Genomic DNA, 25,750 nt, shown 5'->3' with positions numbered 1-25,750 from the left:
CCCGCACCTCTCCTGCACCCCAACCCCTTGCCCTGAGCCCCTTCCTGCATATTGCACACCCTCCCGCACCCCAACCTCCTGCCCTCGCCCTACATTCATGGCCCTGCATGCAATTTCCCCACCCTCGGGCCAAAACGTTTGCCCACCTGTGCTGTAGAACGTTTATGCAGCACGCATTTCATCAGCAAAATTCAAGTTCCTAGCTTGTGAGCCCTTTGACTTATGAGCTAATAAGTTCTTCCGTCTTCAACAGCAGAGCTTGTAAACTCACTGATATAGTTATTTGGCTTCTAATGTTTATTTGAACCAACAGGTACACACTTGGGTCTTAATCTGCAAAGACTTATGCACATGTGTAGACAATCTGAATTTACCATACATGTCTTCATGTAATGGAGGAATCCTCTGTAATGTAGAGACTAACTTGAAGCATCAACCATAGCCACAAGCATAGCTGAAACTATGAATTTTGGCATACAAAGTGCTTCCCCTATAAGTGTCCTGGGAACACTGCACAAACCTATTTGAGTACTAAAGTACCCAACCGTAGCAACCTCTAAGCATATATTATGTAACAGAGTGGGAAAAAAATCCAGACTAAAGGATTCCTGTTACAAAATAACATATATGCAGTACATTCAAATGGTCTAATCTGACACAAAAAGAAACGGAGTATTTGTGGCACCTTAGAGACTAACAAATTTATTTGAGCATAAGCTTTCGTGAGCTACAGCTCACTTCATCGGATGCATTTGGTGGAAAAAACAGAGGGGAGATTTATATACACACACACACACACACACACACACACACACACACACACACACACACAGAGAGAGAGAGAGAGAGAGAGAGAGAGAACATGAAATAATGGGTTTTATCATACACACTGTAAGGAGAGAGATCACTTAAGATGAGCCATCACCAGCAGCAGGGGGGGAAAAGGAGGAAAACCTTTCATGGTGACAAGCAAGGTAAGCTATTTCCAGCAGTTAACAAGAACATCTGAGAAACAGTGGGGGGTGGGGTGCGGGGGGGAGAAATAACATGGGGAAATAGTTTTACTTTGTGTAATGATTCATCCATTCCCAGTCTCTATTCATGCCTAAGTTAATTGTATCCAGTTGGAAAATTAATTCCAATTCAGCAGTCTCTCGTTGGAGTCTGTTTTTGTTTTGTTGAAGGATAGCCACCCTCAGGTCTGTAATCGAGTGACCGGAGAGACTGAAGTGTTCTCCGACTGGTTTTTGAATGTTATAATTCTTGACGTCTGATTTGTGTCCATTTATTCCTTTACGTAGAGACTGTCCAGTTTGAACAATGTACATGGCAGAGGGGCATTGCTGGCACATGATGGCATATATCACATTGGTAGACAGTGTGTATGATAAAACCCATTGTTTCATGTTCTCTGTGTGTGTATATCAATCTCCCCTCTGTATTTTCCACCAAATGCATCCGATGAAGTGAGCTGTAGCTCACGAAAGCTTATGCTCAAATAAATGTGTTAGTCTCTAAGGTGCCACAAGTCCTCCTTTTCTTTTTCCGAATACAGACTAACATGGCTGCTACTCTGAAACCTGTCATTAATCTGACACAGAAGAACCATGAGATAGGTAAAGGCACAAGGCCTGACTAGAAGCAGACAGAGATGCAGCTATCCTTGTAACTGCTATACCCTTACACACTAACGTGGTCCTCAGGCATAAAAAGCTTGCTAATGTCTTCAAGGACTTCACCAAACTGCTTCTAGCCATCCAACAATGCCTGGGACAGGAGAGCCCTGGAGGTGATTACCACCTCCGATGACAGCAATCATATGTTTTCTAGCTATAGTAATACCAAGGAGAACAAAACCATGTTCTAGAACAAAAGGAGTCTCATATACATGAAGGGTAATGCTCATGAAAGGTTTCAGAGTATCAGCCGTGTTAGTCTGTATTCGCAAAAAGAAAAGGAGTACTTGTGGCACCTTAGAGACTAACAAATTTATTTGAGCATAAGCTTTCGTGAGCTACAATGAAGTGAGCTGTAGCTCACGAAAGCTTATGCTCAAATAAATTTGTTAGTCTCTAAGGTGCCACAAGTGCTCATGAAAGGATAGGCAAACTCAGAGCGATAACCATCCCAAAATTCCCACTTACAGGATTTTAGTTCAGGGTCTTAACCTGTGTCAGGAGGTGACACAGAAATGGCTACATGCGGAGCTGCACAGGCTAAATTGTAGTTCCCTTTAAGTGATGGCTGGGAGCAGAAGGTAAGCTTGTAACAACTCATGGGACAGAAAAAAATGGGGCCATTCTCTTCTATACATAATGTGCAGGCTGTGGCAGAATAAAATGACTGATCAACTTAGCAGGTGTTTGTCTGCACAGCAGGATTCTTTGTTTAGAGTTTGCAGGCTCTGACATTGAGAGCTTATCCATTAAATCTAGGCTTGCTTGATATGATCAAAGGAAGCCTTAGGGTAGTAAAAAAGGCTTGCGGGAAGCCCTCCTTTTTCTTTTCTCTCAGGGTGGGGGGATGGAAGAGGGAGTTCTCATCCTTAGATTACTCTTGCAAACCTGTGTCATGGCCTTTAATCAGGACAAGGAGGCTTTAGAAGTGAAGGCACTGGATGCAGCAGCTGAGAGTGTCAAAGTCCTTTTTAAGTAACTGTTATAAATGCATTTTTTCCACTAAGGATCTCTGAGACCACTGTATGGGCAGAGCCAAAATTATCCCACTTTTCGTTGAGTTAAAAAACAACAAGTAGTGTAGCATATATGCTGGTATGTTTCTACTAAGCATTTTGTACTCACTACCTCTTCCAAAGAGGTTAGAACTAAAAAGGATATATCGTCCTTGGTTTTCTTTTTCTTGAGAGAGGAATACTAGCAGAGAAGTCAGGGCACTGAGTTCTCTCTTAATGCCAGGTTTCAGAGTAGCAGCCGTGTTAGTCTGTATTCGCAAAAAGAAAAGGAGTACTTGTGGCACCTTAGAGACTAACAAATTTATTAGAGCATAAGCTTTCGTGAGCTACAGCTCACTTCATCGGATGCATCCGATGTAGCTCACGAAAGCTTATGCTCTAATAAATTTGTTAGTCTCTAAGGTGCCACAAGTACTCCTTTTCTCTTAATGCCAACACCTTATCTACTTTCAGGACAAGTTAATTAAATATCCCTTATGACAAGCGCTCCAGATTCTGAGCCCAAGTCTGCAGGAGAATAGTCAGAGGAAGAAGGGGATTCATTTTTCTACAAAGATGTCTACTTATCTGGAGACTCTCAGAAGCTTTTCTATAAAATTTATCAGGACATCTTGGAAGCCACCTTTTTCCTAGGAGAGTAGCTCAAGGAGGACAGGGAAAAATTTGTGGGGGTCACTTAGATCCATGCTCAGGACCAATTCCCAGAGATCACCAGAGTAGCTTGATAAGAAAATTGGTGGCTTGAGAAAGAAGTGGCAGGTGCAGACTTATCCTATATCATCTTTAAAGCACTTACCAGGGGTTGTAACGTGACCACACATGAAGCACCACATTAAGGAAACCAGTGTCTTCAGGTGGAGTAATATCCCTGAAAGGAACGATTCCAAGGCACTGGGGGTTGTCAAGGGTGGTAGTACTGAATATGGTGATAGGCATTTGGGGCACTGCATTTGATGGCCCAGCCATCATGCAAGCAGAGGGCAGATTCCCATTGAGCAGATTCTGACCACACGTCCAACAGGCCCTAGCTCTGTCCATGTCTGTACTGGATATCATGCCACTTTCTCCTGGAACCTGACTGCTCCCTTGCCTGCAGCGAGGGGAGCAGCATGCAGTGAAGCACTGACTTCAGTCCGTCATCCACCCCTGCAAGACCCTTCCTGTTCAGCAGTGACCGCCCATAGGGCTGTTGCTCGCTATTTTTGTACTAGCGTGTCTGCATCCAGGTGACACCACTACCCCTGCTGGCCCAGAAACAGACTAACGATGAGGAAAAACGAGAAGATCAGGAGAATAGAGAAAGGAGGGCTGTCAACAGAACTTACAGGTGCGGGACTAAATCCTCAAGATCAGAATGGAGCTAATGAGAAGCTGTGTGCTGTGGCACAGAAGCAGCAGACTGGGCCTATGAGGAGGCAGTTGGAAGGTTTATATAGGGAGAGCAGTTTAGGCACCAACATTCTGAGGGTTTCACTTGCTTCTGTGGCCAGTGAGTTTCCACAGTAGAGGATTTCTTCCATGTGTGAAAATCAAGATTTACTCATGCAAGTAAATGTTGCAGAATCAGGACCCAAGTTACATGTAAGTGATCTGTTTTAAGATTTTACACATCCACTTGCAGATAGTCTCTAATATACATGTTCTGTACTCAATTTTCAAACACATATTTCTTCCAGAATTGAAGCCAGTTCTTTCAAACCTAATCATGCAGGCTTTTATCCATGAGGACTATACACAGGCCCAATTTAAACTTTCATACTTGAGCTATTTTTGTCGTAGCCCTGTTCAAAAAAAAGCATAGTTAGAATTTTTTTCCACACTTGTAAAAGTATTTTCCTGCTCCCATAACTCAGAACTGGCCGAAGAGATTTTGCTCAAACTTCCGACAAAAAGTGAATAAAAGTGACACACTCAAAACCAACACCTCTAGCAAGAGGCAAAGCCTGGAAAATGTCAGTCCAAAAAGTGAGAAAACAGGGGTATAAAACAGAAAACATTTTGCAACCTAAACTGCAGGGGCTGCTGCTAGAGGGCACTACACTGAAGCATCCCTTCCACCCTGTACATCAAATGCTCTCCCTTTGAGATGAGGGGGGTGAAGGGAGCATCCTAGACAACACAGCAATGGATTACAACAGTGTCTCAAAAAAAGGAGTGAAAAGGCTGAGGTGGTACTTAGTGCGTGTGTATGCTGGGCAAGGGGAGTACTCACCTCCCCGCTTTCCTGGGACCTCACCCCCTCCACCGGAAAAAAAGTAAATAGAAATGCAGCAGATTAAAAAGTAGGAAACAAGACAGACTTCTCTGGCTTTACCATTCCCCATCACTCTCTGTCAGGGTACTTGCTTGAAGAGTGGGAGGGAAAAACCCAAATACCACATCCCCAGAGAGAAGAAGAACAGGTGTGTCTATTGTAGGACAGCTTTATTATGAGAGCAAAGAACACAGCTCATGATTCACAGAGTTTGGTGTACAGCCCTAACAGTGAGGGTAAAGCTCATAGAGACTGGGATAAACCTGGGCTCCCTGCTTTGTACCTGGTCAATGGCATCTGGGTTTTCAGACACATCAAAGATGACAGCTGTGGCTCCTCGCTGCACTGCCCGCTTTGCCTGCAATGAGAAAAAGATAATGCCCCTTAACACCTCCCAAAAGGGAAATGTCCCCTCTGCCCCCTAGCTCTTCCCATTCCAGCAACCAGTGCCGCTGTTAGGCATAAACAGACTAAGCATGCTTAGGGCCCTGAGCAGTTCAGGGGGCTCTCTATTTGCTTTATTAGTACGTGTCTGGGGGGGGGTCATTCCTGCTTTGGGCCCCCAAGGAGCTCGCACTGCCTCTGCCAGCAGCAGCCTTTTTCCCACTTCACATGCTGGGCAGAAAGTAAACAAGATTTAAATGTTGTTTTTATTTCCATATAATCAATTCAGAAGGCAATGGCAAACGCAGGGATAACAATCTCTAGTGCAGGGAGGAGCCAACCACTCCAGGGCATCCATGGTGCCCTTCCCAGCCCCACTCATGCTCCTTTTGAGCAAGTTAATAGTCTCAGATGAAATTTAAACTTTTTAAAAAACATTTCTTAGAACTGAAAAAATTAAGTAACCTGGAGAGAAGCCCCCTCCACAGACCACATAGGAGGGAGGGAGAGCTGTGGGGCTCCAGGAGAAAACCTTTTCTGCAGTGAGGAAGAGGGAAAAGGGTTCACCTTTGGCAGGTCTATAAGGAGACAGGGCCATTATACATGTCACCTTTAAAGTCTCCTAAATCCACTCTCTCTCTGCATTTGTGACAAATTCTGTTCAGTGAGCGTGTATTCCTCAGATGTTTTGAAAGGACAGTGCTATGTCTGTCCACTAGAGGTCAGTCTTACTGCATGCAGCATCTCCACCCACAGAAGATCGATTCTATTCGATTTGTGAAGGGTTTATACCAAGGGACCATAATTCAGAACTGGAGTGACCAAGAGCCAGCTGGGGACACTGTACATATTAAAATCCTCTGGGATAGTGAAATGGGAGCTGCAGGCACCTTTCACTGCAGCTTCTATAAGTGTCTCTGCAACCTCGACTGAAATGCTGTCCTGTAACTTCCTACAGCAAACAGTCATCACTGAATCTTCACACTAGGGAGCTCACACCTCCATTCAGGCATCCATGAAGGACTAGGTTTTCCCCCCCGCTTCCTCCAGAAAACAACAACTATCACGGTAACAGAGAGAAATCACAGGGCCCTGACCCGTTGTAGAGAGACCAATGCAGCAGGTGTTTAAATCCAATAGGAAATAAACAGATGGTACAAACATGCCTTTTATGGAGTAATACTGAGGTTTTACTACATGAAAAAAATTAGCTGCAAGTGTGAAGGACTAACTGGTCATTTTCTCTGCTCCATTCTCTCTTTATTGTGTTTTCATTTAAAACCTAATAAAACACATCAGACAGCACCTGAGGGAAACCAGCTCCCAAGAAAGGGTCTCTGCCTTAGCCCAGCAAATATTTATCTCCTTTGAAGTCAGAACACCTGGCTAATCGCTAATAGCTGTTGGGAATGAAGAGCAAAAAGGAATCAGATCTGGTAACGCTCTTCTTCTTTGCCATGGAGATGTGCCAGTGAAGTGGCAACTCACCCAGGATTGCCCAGAAGGGTTCTCTCACAGATGCCCAGCACTTGCTCAAGTGTTTCAGGGATGTAGACTTTAGAGCCTGTTAGAAAGCAGTTCTTTCTCAGTGTGCGGGGTCACATGTGAAGATCTTCTGAAGTGTGTCTGGGTTTGGTTCATTTTGCATACAATGGTGAACAAGCAGGTTTAAAGTAGGTAACCCAATAAATTACCAAAAACAAAGTTTAGTCACTCATTACTGTCTTGTAGCACAGAATCATAGAAGTCAGAAGCCACTTTGAAAGAAAGCATCCACCCAGAGGTTTCATGCAGTTTAATTAATCCACTTTAAATTCACTGCTTTAGCTCATTTGAATTAAATTTCCTGAGGTCCCTGTGTAGACAAGTTCTTTTTCATAGTTTTTTCTTTTAGTTACAGTTGGTATCATAGAATATCAGGGTTGGAAGGGACCTCAGGAGGTCATCTAGTCCAACCCCCTGTTCAAAGCAAGACCAATCCCCAATTTTACCCCAGATCCCTAAATGGCCCCCGCAAGGATTGAACTCACAACCCTGGGTTTACCGGGCCAATGCTCAAACCACTGAGCTATCCCACCCCCCCAAAAGGAGTACTCTGCAGACTTGAGAAATTTATAATTATTTGATCCTGAGACTCATTAGGTACAATTTTGGGTTGTTGCATCTTGACTTTTTCTCCCCCGGTACATGCTAAAGAACAGAAAGGCCAGTAGCTCTTGAATGTCAAACTCTTACGACTATATTTTCTGTAAGCTGAAGATGACAAAGAACCACAATGCCTCCAGCTACTAGCATCTGAGTACCCGTGGGGCACCACACAACCTTGTGGCATATTTCCAGATAGCATGTTACAATATCTACTGCATGTTGCAGCATTAGAGCACCACTGCAATTGCAAGCTCCTCTTCCACAGACAAATGAGAGGCTCAGCACAGCACTGTATCCAATTGGTATTTTCTAGGCTGGCTGGCATGAGGCTTGGGAGAACCAAGGGATGTTATAGCTACATGAAGAGTAAAAGCTGAGAAATGCTGCTGTATTATCCTCAAATCAGCACTTACTTATAGAGCTGCTGAGCAATGGTATCACAAGTCCAACCACTTTGCCAGGAACAAGATTAGAACAGCTGACATCCTGACTTGAGTGCCCCCACCCCATATCCAACTTCTCTGCATAAACTTTAATGCATTCAGGTCTTTAAAGAAAGTGAGTCCCAGGAACATATTACAACAGCTTTAATTCCTAACCTTAATAATGGTATCAGGGGCATAAGTAACATAGGATCACAGCCCTGGTTCAGGAGATATAGCAAAGCTTTTGATACAGTCTCCCACAGAATTCTTGCCAGCAAGTTAAAAAAGTATGGATTGGATGGATGGACTATAAGGTAGATAGAAAGTTGGCTAGATTGTCAGGCTCAATGGGTAGTGATAAATGGCTTGATGTCTAGTTAGCAGCTGATATCAAGCCAAGTGCCCCAGGGGTTGGTCCTGGGGCCGGTTTATTCAACATCTTTATTAATGATCTGGATGACAGGATTAACTGCACCTTTAGCAAGTTCGCAGATAACACTAAACTGGGGGGAGATGTAGATGTGATGGAGGGTAGAGATAGGGTCCAGGGTGACCTAGACAAATTGGAGGATTGGGCCAAAAGAAATCTGATGAAGTTCAACAAGGACAAGTGCCAAGTTCTGCACTAGGAAGGAAGAATCCCATGCACCGCTACAGGCTGGGGACCGACTGGCTAAGCAGCAGTTCTGGAGAAAAAGACCTGGGGATTACAGAGGACGAGAAGCTGGATATGAGTCAGCACTGTGTCCTTGTTGCCAAGAAGGCCAATGGCATATTGGGCTGTATTAGTAGGAGCATTGCCAGCAGATCAAGGGAAGTGATTATTCCCCTCTATTCAGCACTAATGAGGCCACATCTGGAGTACTGCGTCCAGTTTTGGGCCCCCCACTACAGAAGGCATGTGGACAAATTGGAGACAGTCCACCAGAAGGCAACGAAAATGATCAGGGGGCTGGGGCACATGACTTACGAGGAGAGGCTGAGGGAACTGGGGTTATTTATATTTAGTCTGCAGAAGAGAAGAGTGAGGGAGGATTTGGTAGCAGCCTTCAACTACCTGAAACGGGGTTCCAAAGAGGATGGAGCTAGACTGTTCTCAGTAGTGGCAGATGACAGAACAAGAAGCAATGGTCTCAAGTTGCAATGTGGGAAGTCTAGGTTGGATATTAGGAAAGACTATTTCCCTAGGAGGGTGGTAAAGCACTGGAATGGGTCATCCAGAAAGGTGGTGGAATCTCCATCCTTAGAGGTTTTTAAAGCCCGGCTTGGCAAAGCCCTGGCTGTGATGATTTAGTTGGTATTGGTCCTGCTTTAAGCAGGGGGTTAGACTAGATACCTCCTGAGATCTCTTCCTACCCTAATGTTCTAAGATTCTGTATTAACACATTTGACATGCCCTAAGCATTACAGAGTCTTGATAACACACAACATTACATTGCAACAGCAGCAGAAGAAAGCAGGCCCACTGGTCCCAGTAAAATACAAAATGTAGGATATTATACCACAGAGATCTGGTTGTAGACAAGCCAATCATGGAAACTGGGGTAAAAGAAATGCCACTACACCCTTCTGCAGCAAACTTGCTTGGCTAGTTTCACTTTAATCAATTACACCCATGCAAGGCAGGATTTTTCTAGGCCCCAAGCAAAGGCAGAAAAGTCAACTTTACTTTTAATTCTCACTTGTCACTTTTTTTCCCCCTTTCTCCACCCTTGTTATGCCTATTTCCATAAAACTGGCCACCCAAGCACAAGGCTAACAAGCATGCTGGTTAGCTACTGTTCCCTGAAAGAATGAGTCAAAAGTATGACACAAGTAACCCTCCATCAGTCTACGGACTGGGGATTGGAAGCCCTGTCTCAAAAAGTGCCCTGTTTTCAAACAAACGTAATTTCCTTTGGAATGAAAAATCTCTCTCTCTCTCTCTCATGGGCGGCGAGTTCTATGGGCCCATGGTGCCCAGGCACCAGGAATATTCCTGTCCCAGGGGCCCAGCTCCAGCAAAGATTCCCACCTCCCCCACCCACCCACACTCCCCCCACGCTTCCCCCCCGGCCCCACCTGCCGCTCCTAGGCGATTTAAAACAGCCCGAAAACAGGCAGAGTGCTTTACACATACAATACACATGCATACGCTATGGATCCCATTCCAGCATTCTGCTCAACTCCACTCTCCATAATTTAGTTGTAGCTTGGCCTGACCTTCCAGGTTTCCCTGGCAAGAGATCAAAGAGTGGAAGCCACAAACACACCACAGAATGTAGTCTCTCTCTCTCCCCCCGCCTCCACCCACCGCAGCCTCTCCCCTTTGGTCCCTTTCCTTCCACCCCTCCCCAGTTTTTAAAACCACAGCACTTTGTTGAGAAGCAAGCGAGTGTGAGCAGGCTGGGGCCTGAAAACAGGCATATTCTTCATCTGATTTTCAGCTCTTTCCCTTAGCTCTGTGAAGGTAACTAAGCAAGAGAAACCTTCACACCTGCACTGCAGGAGACTGAGGAGCAGGCAGCTGCATGTCTTCCATCCCACAATAATAAAAGAGAACTCTTTAAAGTTGTGGGTCAAAGCCTCATTGCTTCCACAAAGGCCTCTCTTCCCCCCTCCTAAAAACATCTTGTTGGATAATTAAAGTCATTAAACCTTTGAAAGTTTCCTATCTGCTGCTTACTCAGAGCCCTCCTGCTTACTGAAGATGCAATTTAAGCCTCACTTAAGAAGATACTACTTCATAAAGTGCCTTTCGGCATTAAAAATAAATAAAATATCAGTTAATGTTTGAAGAGTACTTGCTACTCTTAAAAAACAAAAATGCAGCAGCCAAAATATAAACCAAGAAGAAAGGTACAAGGCTCAAAAGGTAGGAGGTTACTGCACAGAGGTTATAACATGCAGAGTCAAACAGCAACATATTTCCTTAAGTCTCAGTTCCCACACAGATGACTTTGGCAAAGTAAAGCTACACTGTAGATACATATCAACCTATACTACTTTTCAAGAGCATTAGAGTTAAAAACAAGAAAGAAATGGGCCCCCTTTCCTCCTCCCAAAAGTTAGAACCCTCTGAAACAGAATTATTGTTGTAGTTGCCACACAAGGTACCAAACTACCTTAACTCTGCCTTGTAGAGCGGGCAGCCTCCCATGTTCCTTTATTTGCATGTGGAGTATGAAAAATATATACCTAAGAAACTGGACTAAGATACATGTCTGCCATAAGAAGTGTGATATCTGGCACCATTCTAACTTTTGCCCTTTTTAAAAAAGTGCTCTAATTTAATTATTTGAGCATTTGCGTGGTTACATATAGAGATATGCTAGCTCTGTGTATAATATTCGGGTACTTGGCAGCCACATGGAATCATATCTCCTTTCAGGCTTAAGCCCTAGGCACCTGAGATGCTGACTACTCTCTGCTCCTGGTAGGAATGGGCATTTAATGAAGACTAGGGAATGATTGCCTTCAGCATGCTCTTTGTCTAATCAGGAATCTGTAAAGTTCTACATCTCACTCTAATAAATAAAACCATAAACATCACAGTCATCATATGAATAAGATTTAGGAATTCTCTACCTGGCAAAGTCAGGTCACTTGGTGTCTTGCTTGACAAATTGAACCTTAAATCCACAATATCCTGGGATTCAAACATTTTTTGGGAGGGGAGGGAAAGGGGACATTATTTGGGTCTTTTTTTTGACTCCAATATTCTTGTAAGATAATATACATTCACACAACTGGTTTGGGCTTGCAACCCTAACTCCTCCATAAAACTTAGTGGTGGGTGTGGAAATTGCCTTAGCATCATTTAAAAAAAAACCCACCAAGGCCCACTGGACAGGAGCCATATCCAGCAAACCCAAGGAAGCTGACGAGAGGAGGCCTACCCCAGCAAACGTCTGGGATAGAGAGGGTGAGGAAGTGAGGCAGAAGTCTCCTCTTCAACACAGTTCCTACCTTCCATTCTTTGACAGAGAGTCATCTCCAGAAAATCTCTGTAGGCCCTTGGATCAAAGTTGGCAGACCCTGGAATCTGTGGAAGGGCAGGGCCATCTGTACAGAGGCCCTGTACTCCTGCCACTGGCTCTAACCACTAGTCACACTCAAGTCTCTGATGCTGGCTGACTTGGGTTCCAAAAAGGGGGGTCTGCAGAACAATTGATATAGCCTGCAAGCTGGCATTACTTTTCCTAGGAACTTCCACAGAGCTTGAATGGGGGTAATGTGCCTACTCTCCAATCCTGTCACCCCTATCTCTACCCCTCCCCAGCACTGACCCCAGTCCACACTGAGGAGGAGGCCTCTATATGGTCCGGGCTGGAATGATGCTGCAAAAGGAGCTGAAGTCCTGCACATGCATTAAGAGGGGTATAACGTGGCATGTGATAATTTCCTTGTTACATTCACATACAGCAAGTGCATTTCTATACACCATCTTAGTTGAGTAGGGCAGAGTCATACTTCAGGATGGGATCTAGAAGTTTCAACCATTTACATAGCTGTTCCTGTGCTTGTCCTATATCTGTATAAATTAAGTTGACTGTACTGAATTCACTGGCCTCTAATTTTCCCCTCTTGTTGACACCTCAATTAATTGTACGAACGCAGCCCCAGTGAGGAAGAGGAAGTCAGAACCCAGGTATAGAGGAAAAACCTTTAGGTCTGATATTCAGAGATGCCAAGTACTTATGACCACTCTTCAGTTGGTTTCAGCAGAGTCCCATTTATAACTTTGTTTATTGATCACAAGTTTACACAATGAATAGGGCAGAGGCAGCAGAGAGCATCTTGATAGTCACAGGTGACATCAATCTGCCATGCAGAAATAGCTTACATCAGGGTAGTCAATAGGCAGTCCATGGGCCAAATCCATATCGCCAGACGCTGCTGAATTGACCCTGAAATCTTTTTATTTACTTACCATCATTATTACTGTTTTTTATTATTATTTTCTTGACCAAGAAATTTGGACCTTGACAAAAATAATTGATTACCCGTGGCCTACACTTTGCACACACTGACTGGGAAAAGCACGGTCTTTGGGAGTAGAGAAGGTAGAGTGCAAGTTTGTGGCCATTCACAGCACTGTAATATTACAGAGTGATTCAGGAGGGGTGAACAGCCTGCTAAGGAAGAAAAAAACCCTATCCTGTTAATTAGCAATAATTGCAAGGGAAACGTAGATGAAATTGTTCACAAAAGTTTAATGATGATTTTGTAGCAATGTCATGAAGCTTCTGCCAGTAGTGAGTGCTATAGGTTGCATTCCAGCATCCATCCTAACCCTTTTTTTCAGCTGCTTATAAACAGACTCAACAAATTCCATTTGAACTGAAATTTTCTCTATGCTTGGTTCCAACCCCCAAGAGTTCTTCTGAAAGTATGATCAAAATCAGTGCAGCTATTCTGCACTGTGACAGTAAGTAAGCCCCTCTTCCCCTACCCCCCCATACTTCCCCCTTTTCTGAGAAAATATTTGTATTCCTCATGAATAAAAAAAGCAAAAATTAACTAGTTTAGAACTTTCAATATTAGGACCATTTAAAGTGGCATTTTCACATCTGTACAGTAGATTCTTCTACTTGTTTTTTTGCCTTTGTTGAAGGCCATCAACAGCTCAATGGTTAAAGATGCCTCAGATAATGCCACTCCAGTTTAGCATGAGCCTGGCAATTGTGCACTGCAATTTAGCAGTACTTTTCTCCTGAAAAAGCACAAAAGAAAATTAAATGTAAAAATCCACAGTGTCTTGTTCATTAATGGTACTATATAAAACACAATTATAGCTGGCAATGCTGGAAAGTTACGGGTGAGAAATCAAGCACTCAAATGTCAAATCGTAAAAGCTAAAGGTTCTACTGCAACCCATTAGAACTCATCTCATATGAAACCCAGACCAGTAAAAATGTGGCCATGTATCAATTAACTTAAAGCCAAAATATACTCCAAAATAAAACCATCCTTTAGATCAGTGATACTCAGACCTCAGTGGTTCAGGAGCCAAATTAGCAATCTCCGTTACCCAGAAGAGCCGTGGTAGTGTGAATTAATTGTTTCATTTATTATAGTACTTTATATATTTTAATTCCCCCAGCAAATAAGTTTAACTTAGTGCAAGTTGATAACTTAATTGGTTAACAACATAGTAAAAGCATCCCGACTGGTTAATAATTAAATCACACAGTGTTTTAATATCATGTGCTGCAAAGAGACACATTAAAGAGCCACTTGCGGCTTGCAAGCTGCAGTCTGAATATCATTGCTCTAGTTCATTAGTACATTCTTCCTGATTATTGCTGTATATTTAGGGTCAGATTCTGTTTTCAACTACATTGGTGTAAATGCAGAATAACTCCTTTGATTTAAGTGGAACTACTGTGGATTTACACAAGTGTATCTGAACAGACTCCATCCCTTAAAACTGTAAGATCCCTAGGACAAACCTCTTTAGTCCTTTGTGTTGGGAAGAACACATTGTCAGCAAGTAAACAAATTGCTAACAACATTAACTAAGCCACTTTACACAGCTCTACAATTTTCTTTTCCTGTTTTCCATTGTTACTGAACACAGCAGCCCCTTTAAGGACACTCACTGCTGTTGAGTCACTCTGCCCTTTAAGGAAAGGGAATTGTAGGTGATTCAGTCTCCAGACAGGGACTGATGGCAGGTGTACTCCTAGATGGGTCATACAACAGAGGTATCATTCTGCTTGGACTCAATAATAGGGAGGAACTGACAGGAGAACCAGCTGAGAAGAACCAGAGGAATAGCCGAGAGAAACCTGCAAGGAGTGGGAAGAGCTGGGAAGCTCTCCAGTCATACAGCCCTGGTTTAGGACTGACTGACCCCACAGGAAGCGGACCAGAAAAGGAAGAAAAGTGGTTTTGAGTGAAGGGGACATGTTGCTCCACCATTCACACATGGAACCCAGAGATGAGTGATGGGCCAGAATTCTCTAAGCTGCAGCAGCACCATCAAGAGGGATAAGCAGATGCCCCCAATAGAAGGAGAAAGAGATATTGTGTCTGAGTACCTAGTGAGGAGCCTGACAGGACTAAGTCCAATCAAGGTTGAAGGACCAGAGAGAGCAGAGTGAGACTGTTTTGTTGGACCGGTGATTTTGTTGATCCCAGAAGGAGGATAAGGGGAGCGAGCCACACGTTGTTTCAATATCTCGATACAGAACGGTTCACCTCTAGATGTCTGGTTTAAATCCAGCCCAATTTGGTAGTGAGTGAAGTTATTACCATCTGATGGTGGTTCAGTGCGCCATGTGAAGAGAGTTAATGGGTCTCAGTCCAGGTCCTGGTGAACAGAACTGCTGGTAGTGTGAAGACCAGACTAAAAAGACCTGATAATCAGTTCAGCATAATGTGCCAGAAAGATTTTAAGATGATCCTTAAAGAAGTTGGTAAATGTAACAGCTGCCCAAGGCAGTGTGACATTAGTTTTATTAGAGTTGATCAGTAACTGTTTTTAGAAGGAACAGAAATAAGAGAAAGATGCCAAGGGCCAATGGAACAAAAAGAGGAATTAGATAGAATCTTCTAAGCTAAACATTCATATTCTATGTTTAGCTGAAGGATTAAAATTGGCAGTCCCAGATTCACAGACAAATGTATGCAGAGGGTGAAGCGCATGTGTTGCATAAACCTTTACAGTGGTCTTAAACCTTAGCTGCAAATGAAAGTCATCTTGGTCCAGTTAAGGTTTTAAAATGTTTTCATTCCCATAAAGGATATCACACCATAGAACCCAGAGGGGACTGAAATGATGAAGGCATTTTAGAGTTCTGGGTCAGAAAGGCCTGTTTGCTCTGAATCCCCCATTAGTGATCATCACTCAGAAGGATACAGAGGAAATAATCTTGTCAGGTTAAGATGGAGAGGCACTACCAGACAGCTTAATCTAGAGGAAAGGAAGAAGTTGAGGAAAAAAAAGCACAAGATATAAGTGTGGGGGAGGGTCCCAGAAATTAGATCTTCAATGTTATTGAATCTCCTCCCCAAATCTCCAATGCTTGGGAAACTTCCAGGAATATTTTTGGGATGGGAAGGGAAACACGGAAAGTGGGGCACATACTGATGCAGCTGTGCCACTGTAGCGTGTCTGGTGAAGAAGTGTTATGCCACTGGGAGACTGCTCTCCTGTCAGCATAATAACTCCACCTCTGCGAGAGGTCGAAGCTACATCAGTGGGACAGCGTCTCGTACCGACATAACGCCAGCATGAACAGAGCTTAAATCAATGTAACTTGCATCACTCAGGAGGGTGTCTTTTTCTGAGCAATGTAAATTACTCCAACTTAAGCGGTAGTGTAGACCAGCCCTAAGTTGCTAGCCTTAAGGAGGGGGAAGGGGGAGAGTGCAGGAGGGGTGTGATGCCTTTAGTGAGAAGCCTGTCTCAATCTCAGCAGCAAGAGGACCTGCCAGAGAGTGGACTGGCTTCTTTTTAGGACTCAAATCAAGTTCCATTAACTCCAATGTGATAGGACATAAGAAAGCAACAAAAAGCCTATGATTGACCAACATCGGCACAGCACTCTGTACGAGGGCCCTAAAAGCTTGCAGGATATAAATAGTTGATTATATAAGAGGCAATCTCCTCTGCGTTCCACCTTCTAACACGGCTTCACCCTACCAAGTATGGCTTTAATTATGCAACATTGGTGAAACCAAGTTAAGAAGAAAAGTTGCCCATTAGAAATTATACCAACCTCACCAACCTTCATTCATTTGATTTAAGTCCCCAGTCAGACAAACTTTGATAGTCAAAATTTCCTCACATTATGCAGGTCATATTTGTATCAGAGCTCAGGACACCCTGATCTGGAGAGCTGTAGGGAAATGAGCATGTTACAAATCGAGAGAGGGACTGAGCCCTGGGAAGAGGAGGTAGGGCAAGTAAGGCAGATAGTTAATAGCTCTCTTTGTTTAGTCTTACATTCATATAGAAATAGCAACAAATTTCAAATTAATAAGAGGGCAATAGGAAGACAGTTATTAGAAAAGGCTATTTGGTTACAGGGCAACGTAGCCAGTAGAAGGGGAAGAGGACTGAAGTAGAAGAGTTTGCACATGATGCAATGTGACTGCATTTTACAAAAGGACTGTTTTTTAACTGAAGAAAAACTCATCTGCTACCTTCAGTCTACCTCCACATACTGTTGTCTTTGCATACGTTGGGCCTTATACAACTCTGACAATCAATTACCAAAAGCTTTGGTGAGTCAGAGGGTATGCCAACATGAAGATAGATGGAATAGCAGTTTAATGCACTTGTCTTTGATGCTATCGCAGCATTTCTGGTTCAGAAGACAATTCAGAGAAGAGTGTGATGCTCTATTCCCTTGAGGACACTGCCCACAGCACAAACTCGGCCAGCTAACATCCATGCCATCAGGTATAGAGACAAAAGGTCTGGATATAGAATCAGATCTTGTTTCTGTGATATGTCTGGAATGACTGGTAGCTTGAATGGGGGTTGAATTGATAGATACCTTCAGTTCCATGTACCAAAATTGGCATACCCATTCCAGAGCTATTAAGCTGACCTGGGACACGTTCAGTTTTATCTTTCACAGAACTCTGGTGATTAGAGGGATCAGTGGAAATGCACAGAGCATGTTAGTGTGCCACTGAATGAGAAATGCCTCAGAGGGAGCCTGGGCTCATTCCTCTCCTGGAACAAAGTATGACTTTTGTTGTTGAGATTGGTTGTGAATAGGTCCATGATGGGAGTATCCCACTTCTGAAAAATTTCTAAAGAACTGAACCCATGAGATTTCATGGAAAGAGCAGCATTTTTGATGGGTGGATCTGCTAAGTTACTTTGAGTCTCAGGCAAGTGCAGGACTACCAGAATGATGCAATGCGGTACAGAACATTCCCATAGGAGAATGGTCTCTTGACCCAGACAAGATCATCTTGTGCTAAGTAAACTGACCAGGAGGAGCATCACTATAGTATTTTTCTGTTAAAATATGGATGGTTGTGCCATGAATTAGTGGTCGAGAGGACCTGCAAGCTAGAAGAATGGCTCTGAGTTCTAGTTGAAATCCTGCCAGAAGGACTTCAGACCCTGTCAGCAGATGAGCCAGATGTGCCCCCAATCCTGTTTGGAGGAGTCTGTCACAAGAATGTTAATTGGAACTGGAGACATGGTCATCACCTGGCTGACACCTGGCCAACCAGAGTAGGGTTGACATGGCATTTTTGAGGAACAACTACTTCCTAATTTTGCTGGGTCTCTTTGGCTGATAGAGACCAACTTCAGCCATCCCTGAAGTGGATGAGATGCAACCTGACATGGCATCACATAAGCGCAAGAGGCCACATGACCCAGAAGACAGAGGCTCTCTTTGTCCTTGGTTGAGTCTGAAAATCTGATACAAGATAACTCATGGTGCTGAACCTACCTTGAGGGAGATAAATCCTTGCTAGCTTCGAAATGAGAAGTGTCCCAATAAACTCTATTGACTGAGGACTGATTTATCTCAATTTATCTTGAATCCTACTGAGAAATATGGAGGACCAACTGAACTGCTTCCATGATCTGGTTGGCTAGAATGAGGGAAGTCACCACATGTAAGGATACATTGTGCAAGTTTTGTCTCCACAGGTGAGCCACAAATGAGTCACACTTTCTTGCTATCAAAAGGCTAAAGAACAGCCCTCTGAATTTGTAATGAATGTCCTTCATTATGAAATGCAAGTATTTCCTGTGAGATGCAAGGGTGGAATTGTGAAAGTTCACATCTTGCTAGTTGAGAGTCAAACTAATTTACAAGATCTAGGGATAGGATTATAGAAACAAGGGTGACTGTTCTGAACCAAAACTGATGAATGAACCTGTTCAGCCATCTGAAGTCCAGTATAGGATACCATCCTCCTTTCTTCTAGCAAAAATAATTTCAGATGAGCACTGCTAGCCTTTGGGGAGCTATTTGAAAAGGATCTACAAATTAAGCATTTTTCAAGCACCTACTGCTCTCCAAGGCAAAATAAAACCAATCCCCGCCCTGAACATTTAACATACCAATCATTTAAGGACATAGCTACCTCACATAGCTGGACAGGTTTTAAATCATGGGGGTGCTTAGCTTGCACCATAGGGACAGTGCCATGGTACTGAAGTAAAAGGGAACAAAAATGTTTCCTTTGTTTTAAAGTCAGGGTATTAAATAACTATAGGAGCTAACACTAACAGGGAGAACGAAAAAGCTATAGCTATAGGGTAGCCAAGGAAATTCTGTCTTGCTGCCACAAGTGGTAAGAAGGAAGTGAGTGATCGATGTGGCTGCTCCACCCTTTACACTCTTGAGGAAGGGCTTTAGTATATGCAGGGAGCGTGTGTCCTGCTCCAATGAACACTGTTGACCAAAAGAATCCAATCTCATATGCATGTGTGCCTAGAGTGGGATCCATGCAGACTCTCTCTTTCTTCTTTGTGCCTTCCCTCTGGTGAGAGAGTAGCAAGTACCATCAATAGAGGATGGTGAGCAAAGTAGTTCTTCAATTATGGACTGAAGCACTGCTTACCCAAATCTGGCATCTGAATGCACACTATTCCAAGAGCCTATGTTATCAGCTTGGTTGACTGATGCTGAGGCTGGAGGTTTTACTGCCTCCCCGGCAAAGTAAAATTAAAGTGGCTAATACTGGCTGGATTTGGCATGAAAATCCAGTCAGATAGATTTGGGCCTTGCCCAAACACACGAACCACCACACAAGTGTCCAGTTCTGCAAAGATGAAGAGCTATCCCACATCACTTACAGTCCTCCTTAGATTAGGCTGGCCATGCCACCTGTGTGGCCTCAGTACCCTGAAATTGTGAATGGGAAAGAGTTCTCTTCTGTCTTCAGAAGAAGGGAGTTGGAAAACAAAACTAGATTAAACTTTCAGTTAAGTACAGGATGAGATCTGCTAAGTAGATGGTAGTGAGATCCTTAAACTTTTCACTGTGAAAGAAGAAACGGAGGTAAGCAGGGTAAGCATACCGATTATACGCTCAGATGTTAGCCATAAACATCATATGGGGCAGCTCCATGATAGAGGTTTGGTTTGGCAGAGGTTCCATGATTAACACCAAGAGTTACCATATCCCACAAGTGAGAATGCATCGGAACAGAAGAAGAAAGACAGATCCATGCTTCTGACTTTTGCTTGGAATAGGAGTCTCTCTTATTTCCAAGTAATATGTTCCCTTTAGGACCTATGGTGCACATGACTTTAAACCATTTTCCACAAATTAGTCTTTTGTTTTTATTCTACAGCTTGGCACCAGCGAGTTCTAGAGTGCTGTATCTACACCTGGGAAAAGAAAGAAAATGCTCTTCTCTGAGACAGTTACCAGCACCTTTCCATTAACTTGATAGTTGGTACATATAGGCACCTCCTATTTGGAAAAAATAGAAGCACCCAGCAAAATCCGTTTATTTGTTTAAAAAGGCATGACTGGATGTTTGATACTGCTTTTGGTTTAAAGCAAAGCAAACCTTTAAATACATCCTGCAAGCTAACTGTTTAAAGTAGGCTAGAATTTGTTATCTCTATATCCCTTTCATTACCCATAATAAATAAAGTTAGCAGCTGCTACTATTAGGGAAAAAACTGCACAAAGATTTGTTTAATGAATAGAAAAATCCCGTTCCCAATTCCAACAGATTTACAGTTAAACCTGCAAAATGGTGTGTCAGCCACAGGCTGAGACATTCCAGTATAGTAACCTGCGGCATACTGTTTACCTGAGATATCCTGCATGAAACCCACAATGTTATGTCAAACATACAACATCATCAGATGGATAAACCCTGAAGCTTTTCTTGATCCCTCAAGCTACCAAGTAACAGAATATTGATATTTGGACAATATCATACGTACTAATCCTGTGTTGAAATCAGTCTTCGTATCACCGAGATTTCTCTGTCCACAATTCTCTGGCAGGATTTGAAAGCCAGACCACAGTCATTTTTCATCTGAAGTGAATGGAAAGGGATGATATCTAAACTGCTAATGGCTGAAGTTACACATTAACCTGCTGACCTGAACACTCAGCTGCTATCCTGAGCACTAAAGATCTGAGTTACCCAGAAAAATTTTCTGTAGTTATCTGGCTGGTGAATCTTGCCCATATGCTCAGTTTAGCTGATTGCCATATTTGGGGTTCGGGAAGTTTTCCTCCAGGCAGATTTGGAGAGGCCCTGGAGGTTTTTTCTCCTTCCTCTGTTATGGGCATGGGTTGACTTGAGGAGCTTCTCTCTCTTAGTCTTTAACCATGATTTAGGACTTCAATAGCTCAGACATCTGTGGGTTTTTCGTAGGAGTGTTTTGGTGCATATTCTGTGCTGCGCTTTGCAGGGGTCGTACTAGTATTATCCGAATGGTCCCTTCTACCTTAGTATCTATGATCTATATCTATAGATATTGCACATGGGTGTTGATAGCCATACTGGGTAATCCAGTATGTACAGCGTTTTCTATAAATACAATCATGTATCATTTTCCTATTCACAATCTCCAAACCATCTTGAACAGAACTTAAGACATAATATCTAAAATTATTTTGTTTTAGTTCTGTCTATATATGTACTCATTTTACTATGGTGTATACTAATAAGGCCTACAAAACCAATGCCTCCCAATACTCAAAACTGAGAAACCATCTCTCTCTCTCTCTCTCTCCCTTCCTAGCTTATAAGACCATAGCTTACTTGGTTTACAGTTGTGGGAAAAAAAACATGAAAGTAAAGTGAAAGTAAAACAGTTTTACATGTATTTAATTTTGAATATGTGACACCCGGTCACTTCTCTCTCATGGCAATGGTTCCATAGGGCATAGGGTCTAGCTCCTAAGCTCACAAACCTTTTCCCTGGTTGGTTGATAGTTTTGATGTTCCAATATGATACAGTTTTGTGAGGGATCAGAGTCACAAAGGAGACATGATCTCAGGAAGATAAAGTCAATCCCGGTGGCAGGGTCTGAATATCAGGATAAGGTCCTGGAACTAGATTCTACTAGTGAAGAGCCAGTACGCGAGGTAGAGCACGGGGTGATGGGTTGGTGACCCAGGTTGCTAATCAGAAGGGCTGCTGCATTTTTTTTTTAATCATTTTGGAGTTTTTGCAGGGTGTGACACTTCATTCTTAGATAGAAGTTGCAATAATCAAATCCACACAAGTGCTATAGCTCTATATTCTCCAAAATCACCTGCTCGACAATAGCAGCAGCCAACTCGAAGGAGTCTATTCCATTCTTATCTTGGAATTGAAGAGTTTGTGTTTCTTTCAGATGAACTACAAATGGCAAACTGGCACCAGGACAAGTAAAAGGGAGTATGCGTACACGTGCTCTGGTGCAGACAGGAAGAAAGAAAAAGATGTGGACAGTAAAGATATGGCTGGGAGGAAGGTTTTCTGAGTTAACCTAATCTAATTTCAGTCTCTATAGCACTTGTTCCCACAGTATCTAAACTTTGAACAGAGGAAGAGTTTAGGTACCTCTTCAACTAGTCAGAGGCATAGGCAGTATGATAAAGCCAGTGTCCCCCTTCAGTGTTTTCTAGTTGTGGAGGGCACTAGATCCCTTCTTTGTTAGGGCACCATTATACTAAGGCCAAGCCCCGCCCATGGGTTTTCAGTGTGGTTAGTTTCTCCATACCTCTGACTGAAAGTTGTATAATATACCCATGGTACACTCTGGACCTGATCTTCAGTCTATAAGTCAAGATCAGTGATATCACAACACAGTCAATTGTGAGACCTTCCAGCTCCCAAACAAGACAGACCAATGATCTTGATTCAACCATGACGACTCTGCGACTCCCAATACATTCTGAAACCTGCTAGAGGTCAAACAGAACTCCACCCACTGAATGATGAGTCAAGAACCTGGTGATCATTGTCATATGTATGAGACTTGATCAACACCACACTGCGTCCCAAATAGCCCCTTCCTTCTATTGCCCACACAGTGCCTTGGGTTTCTGATGCTCTGTACTGGCTGATGGGAAAGGAGTGGAACCTCAAGTACTGATGGTGGATAACAAAGGCTGATACAGACAAATACAAAATCTAATGAATTCCTTAAAGCCTGTATCAGCCTCCAATGAACCTACCAAAACTGACACTCAGGAGCTATCCAGAATGGTAAAGTGCTTCATCAATCCTGCACGTCAACAACTTGCATCATCGAGCACCAACTACTGTGAAGAACCTCATCCTGCTTTGTACATACATTCTGGAAGCCTTCAGCTATATGATTAACATCTGTCTTATGTGGCTTCATTCTTGCAAGGGGGAAAATGATTGTGCAGTGCAGTGTTTGTAGGGTTTTTGTTCTTTAATATAACAAGCTGAGCTGTTTTTCTTGTAGAGAAAAGCAAGAAAAAAGGAAGTATGCTTTCCACTAGGACTGGAAGGTGGTAAAGTTTATTATGGTCCTTAATTCCGGAGAAAGAATTAATTCCACAGACTGAGACCAGCCCTTAGAAAAAAAACTGTCTCCTGCATAGATGAGCTTTACCCTTTTGTAACAGAGTTCCATAGTACCCCAAAAGCACAGTTGTGAGCCATGGGTCCCATCCCAGAGCTTTAGGTGATCTTTAGATATAATGGGCCCAGGGGACTTAAATATAAAGAGAGAGAGCTTTAACTGGACTCAATATTCTAAGGGAAACCAGTGCAGAGAGCAGAGGACAGGTCTGACATGTTCATGGTAGCCCAGGTTGTTGAGAAAAGCATGCTGCTGCATTCTGTACTAGCTGAAGTTTCCCAAGGGCTGATGCGTTCATGACCAGTATGACCAGCAGTACTGCAGTCAAGCTGGAAGTTAACCAATCATTCAACTGAGGCCAGGTCAACACCTCACAGGATAGGATGGAGTCTCTTAGTCTAAGGAGTCTGGGGGAAGGAAGCCACGCAGCAGCCATGAATATGGCAGAGCTTAGCATCAGTGAGGAACACAAGAAACTGTGGACTGATTGATAATTTTGGATGTGTACCTTCAACACAAGGAGGCTCATCCATCGCTGCAAACTCCTCAGAGTGCTCTCTGACTATCACACAGCTCCCACCTTACTTGGATTTAGGTTCAATCAGCTGATCTTCATCATGAGCTGATCCTGTTCAAGCACTGGGTCTCTTGTGGTATTAGTATGGTCATATCAGATGAAGGACAGACAGAACGGTGCATCGTCTGCATATTGCTGGCACTCGAGCCCCTCTCATTTCACCAGTTCTAATGGCTGAATGTAGAAGTGTAATTCCTCCAAGATTAATTTTGGATTTATCTATTTATCTCTTGGCACTCTGGGACAGCAGTATTTCATGGTCGACAGCACTAAATGCAGCAGAGCGATCCAGGAGGATGAGAATACATGCAGATGAGATGGACTTCTTCATAGGAAGAAAAGACTGATAATTTCCATGGGGTACACGAGCAGTGCCAGAATTCAGACTCAGTTTGCTTCTAACTTACGCTTTGTTCTCTCCCATTTTTCTTTTGGATTTGGCAAAACTATACCAGGCAGCACCTGTTTGGGTGATAAGTTCCGTGGGCATGCTAAGGATAAAGATGCACTGCCCACATTGGCTCAAGGAAGTACTCTGATTTGGTCAGCAACTTTGCATTAGTGGCTAATGAAAGATGACATGATCACCTTTTCAAAACATAATGGTGCTTTGTTTTGGATTAGGTTAGTTTCAGGGACCCAAACTGTGGTGGGCCCATGTTGTAGTTTGTTGTTTTTTCCCCAGAAAAAGGGTTCTTGTTACAAAGGGAAACTGGAAACTTCTTTCCACACAAGCAGGGACATGGCTGTATTGCGAAGGCCTCAGGGTAAGGATTAAAGAAAAACAAAATAGAAACCCTTCCTTCTCTAATTAGGGTCTTCATTTGCCAAAGAGCCATCCACAGCGGGAGGAATTACATTCAGGCCGTTGCTTGGATAACATCTCCCAGCAGGTTGGCTCCTCAGAGCAGGCTCCTCTGAGCCAACAATTTCTGGTTACTTGGAGGCAAGCTGCCTATTACTGTTTTAACTGGCTGGTTTTTGCAGCCGGTATTGCTGAGGAACAGTTTTCTGTTCCAAATGCAGAGATAAAAAGCTTGGTTTGGTTTGAAATTCTCCCCACTTTCTTTCTCCCTTTCTTTTTTAAACTTGGGAATTATAGGTTTGGAGTTTGTGTTATTTCTCTTGTAGACATCAGTGTTTTCCCCTTAGCCACTTGATTCTCTGCCAGTGAAGGCTGCTGTCTGGAGTCCAGCCATTCAATCAGCCCCTACCTATCATTAAACACTGTGGTGCTGGCGGTCACCGTCCGTTGCTGGTGACAGGAAATCCTAACTTGCAAGAGGTAACCACAGCCCATAAACAGCCGGCTGGCTCATTAGTCTCTAGAGTAAGCCCAAAGGAGCTTTTGGTTGTTTCAACACTATTCATGGGCTTAAGAGTCTGTGTCTTTAGAGTTCTGAGGAACCAACTTGTCTTCCCCAAAAGCAGTAAGAAAAAAAAAAAAGCTAACTATCTGTCCCCTCAGCCAAGCACATCTCCCTCTTCAGATGCCTGGAGACTAAGGTCAGTTCTCTCCAAGCTTTTTGGCACTCTTCTCAAGCTATCCAGGGCTGGGCAGCTAGAAAATCTCTGGGGTATTTTTAAAGATTTATTGAGAATCAAACTTCCAGATACAGACCCATTCACCAGAAAAACTTGTGTGCCCATGTCCAGATGCTAGTTGATGCACCAGAACATGCACACGCATTCTTTTTACTTTCATTAAATGTCTCAGTGTGAATCTCATGCTGGTAACTTAGCACAGCTCACCGCTCACAAATGCGCCTCAGCCCTGAGCTAGAG

At 43.2% G+C, this 25,750-nt stretch overlaps 1 protein-coding gene across 2 annotated transcripts in view; it reads right to left on the bottom strand.

Annotated features, from left to right (window-relative positions):
- Window positions 1–25,750, bottom strand: part of ZNRF3 (zinc and ring finger 3) — a 202,514-nt gene that overhangs the window by 18,328 nt on the left and 158,436 nt on the right. Inside the window, exon 3 of one of the 2 annotated variants that reach the window (XM_038373039.2) lies at window positions 5,230–5,304. The exons of the other annotated variant lie outside the window; for it this stretch is intronic. Within the exon in view, the coding sequence (XP_038228967.1) occupies window positions 5,230–5,304 (75 nt within the window). The remainder of the gene's footprint in view (window positions 1–5,229; window positions 5,305–25,750) is intronic. 2 annotated transcript variants of the gene reach the window in all.

Source organism: Dermochelys coriacea, chromosome 15 (genome assembly GCF_009764565.3).
Source record: "Dermochelys coriacea isolate rDerCor1 chromosome 15, rDerCor1.pri.v4, whole genome shotgun sequence".
Classification (NCBI taxonomy): domain Eukaryota; kingdom Metazoa; phylum Chordata; order Testudines; family Dermochelyidae; genus Dermochelys; species Dermochelys coriacea.
The sequence above is the reverse complement of the archived record's forward strand: the minus strand, read 5'-3'. Positions and strand labels throughout refer to the sequence as shown.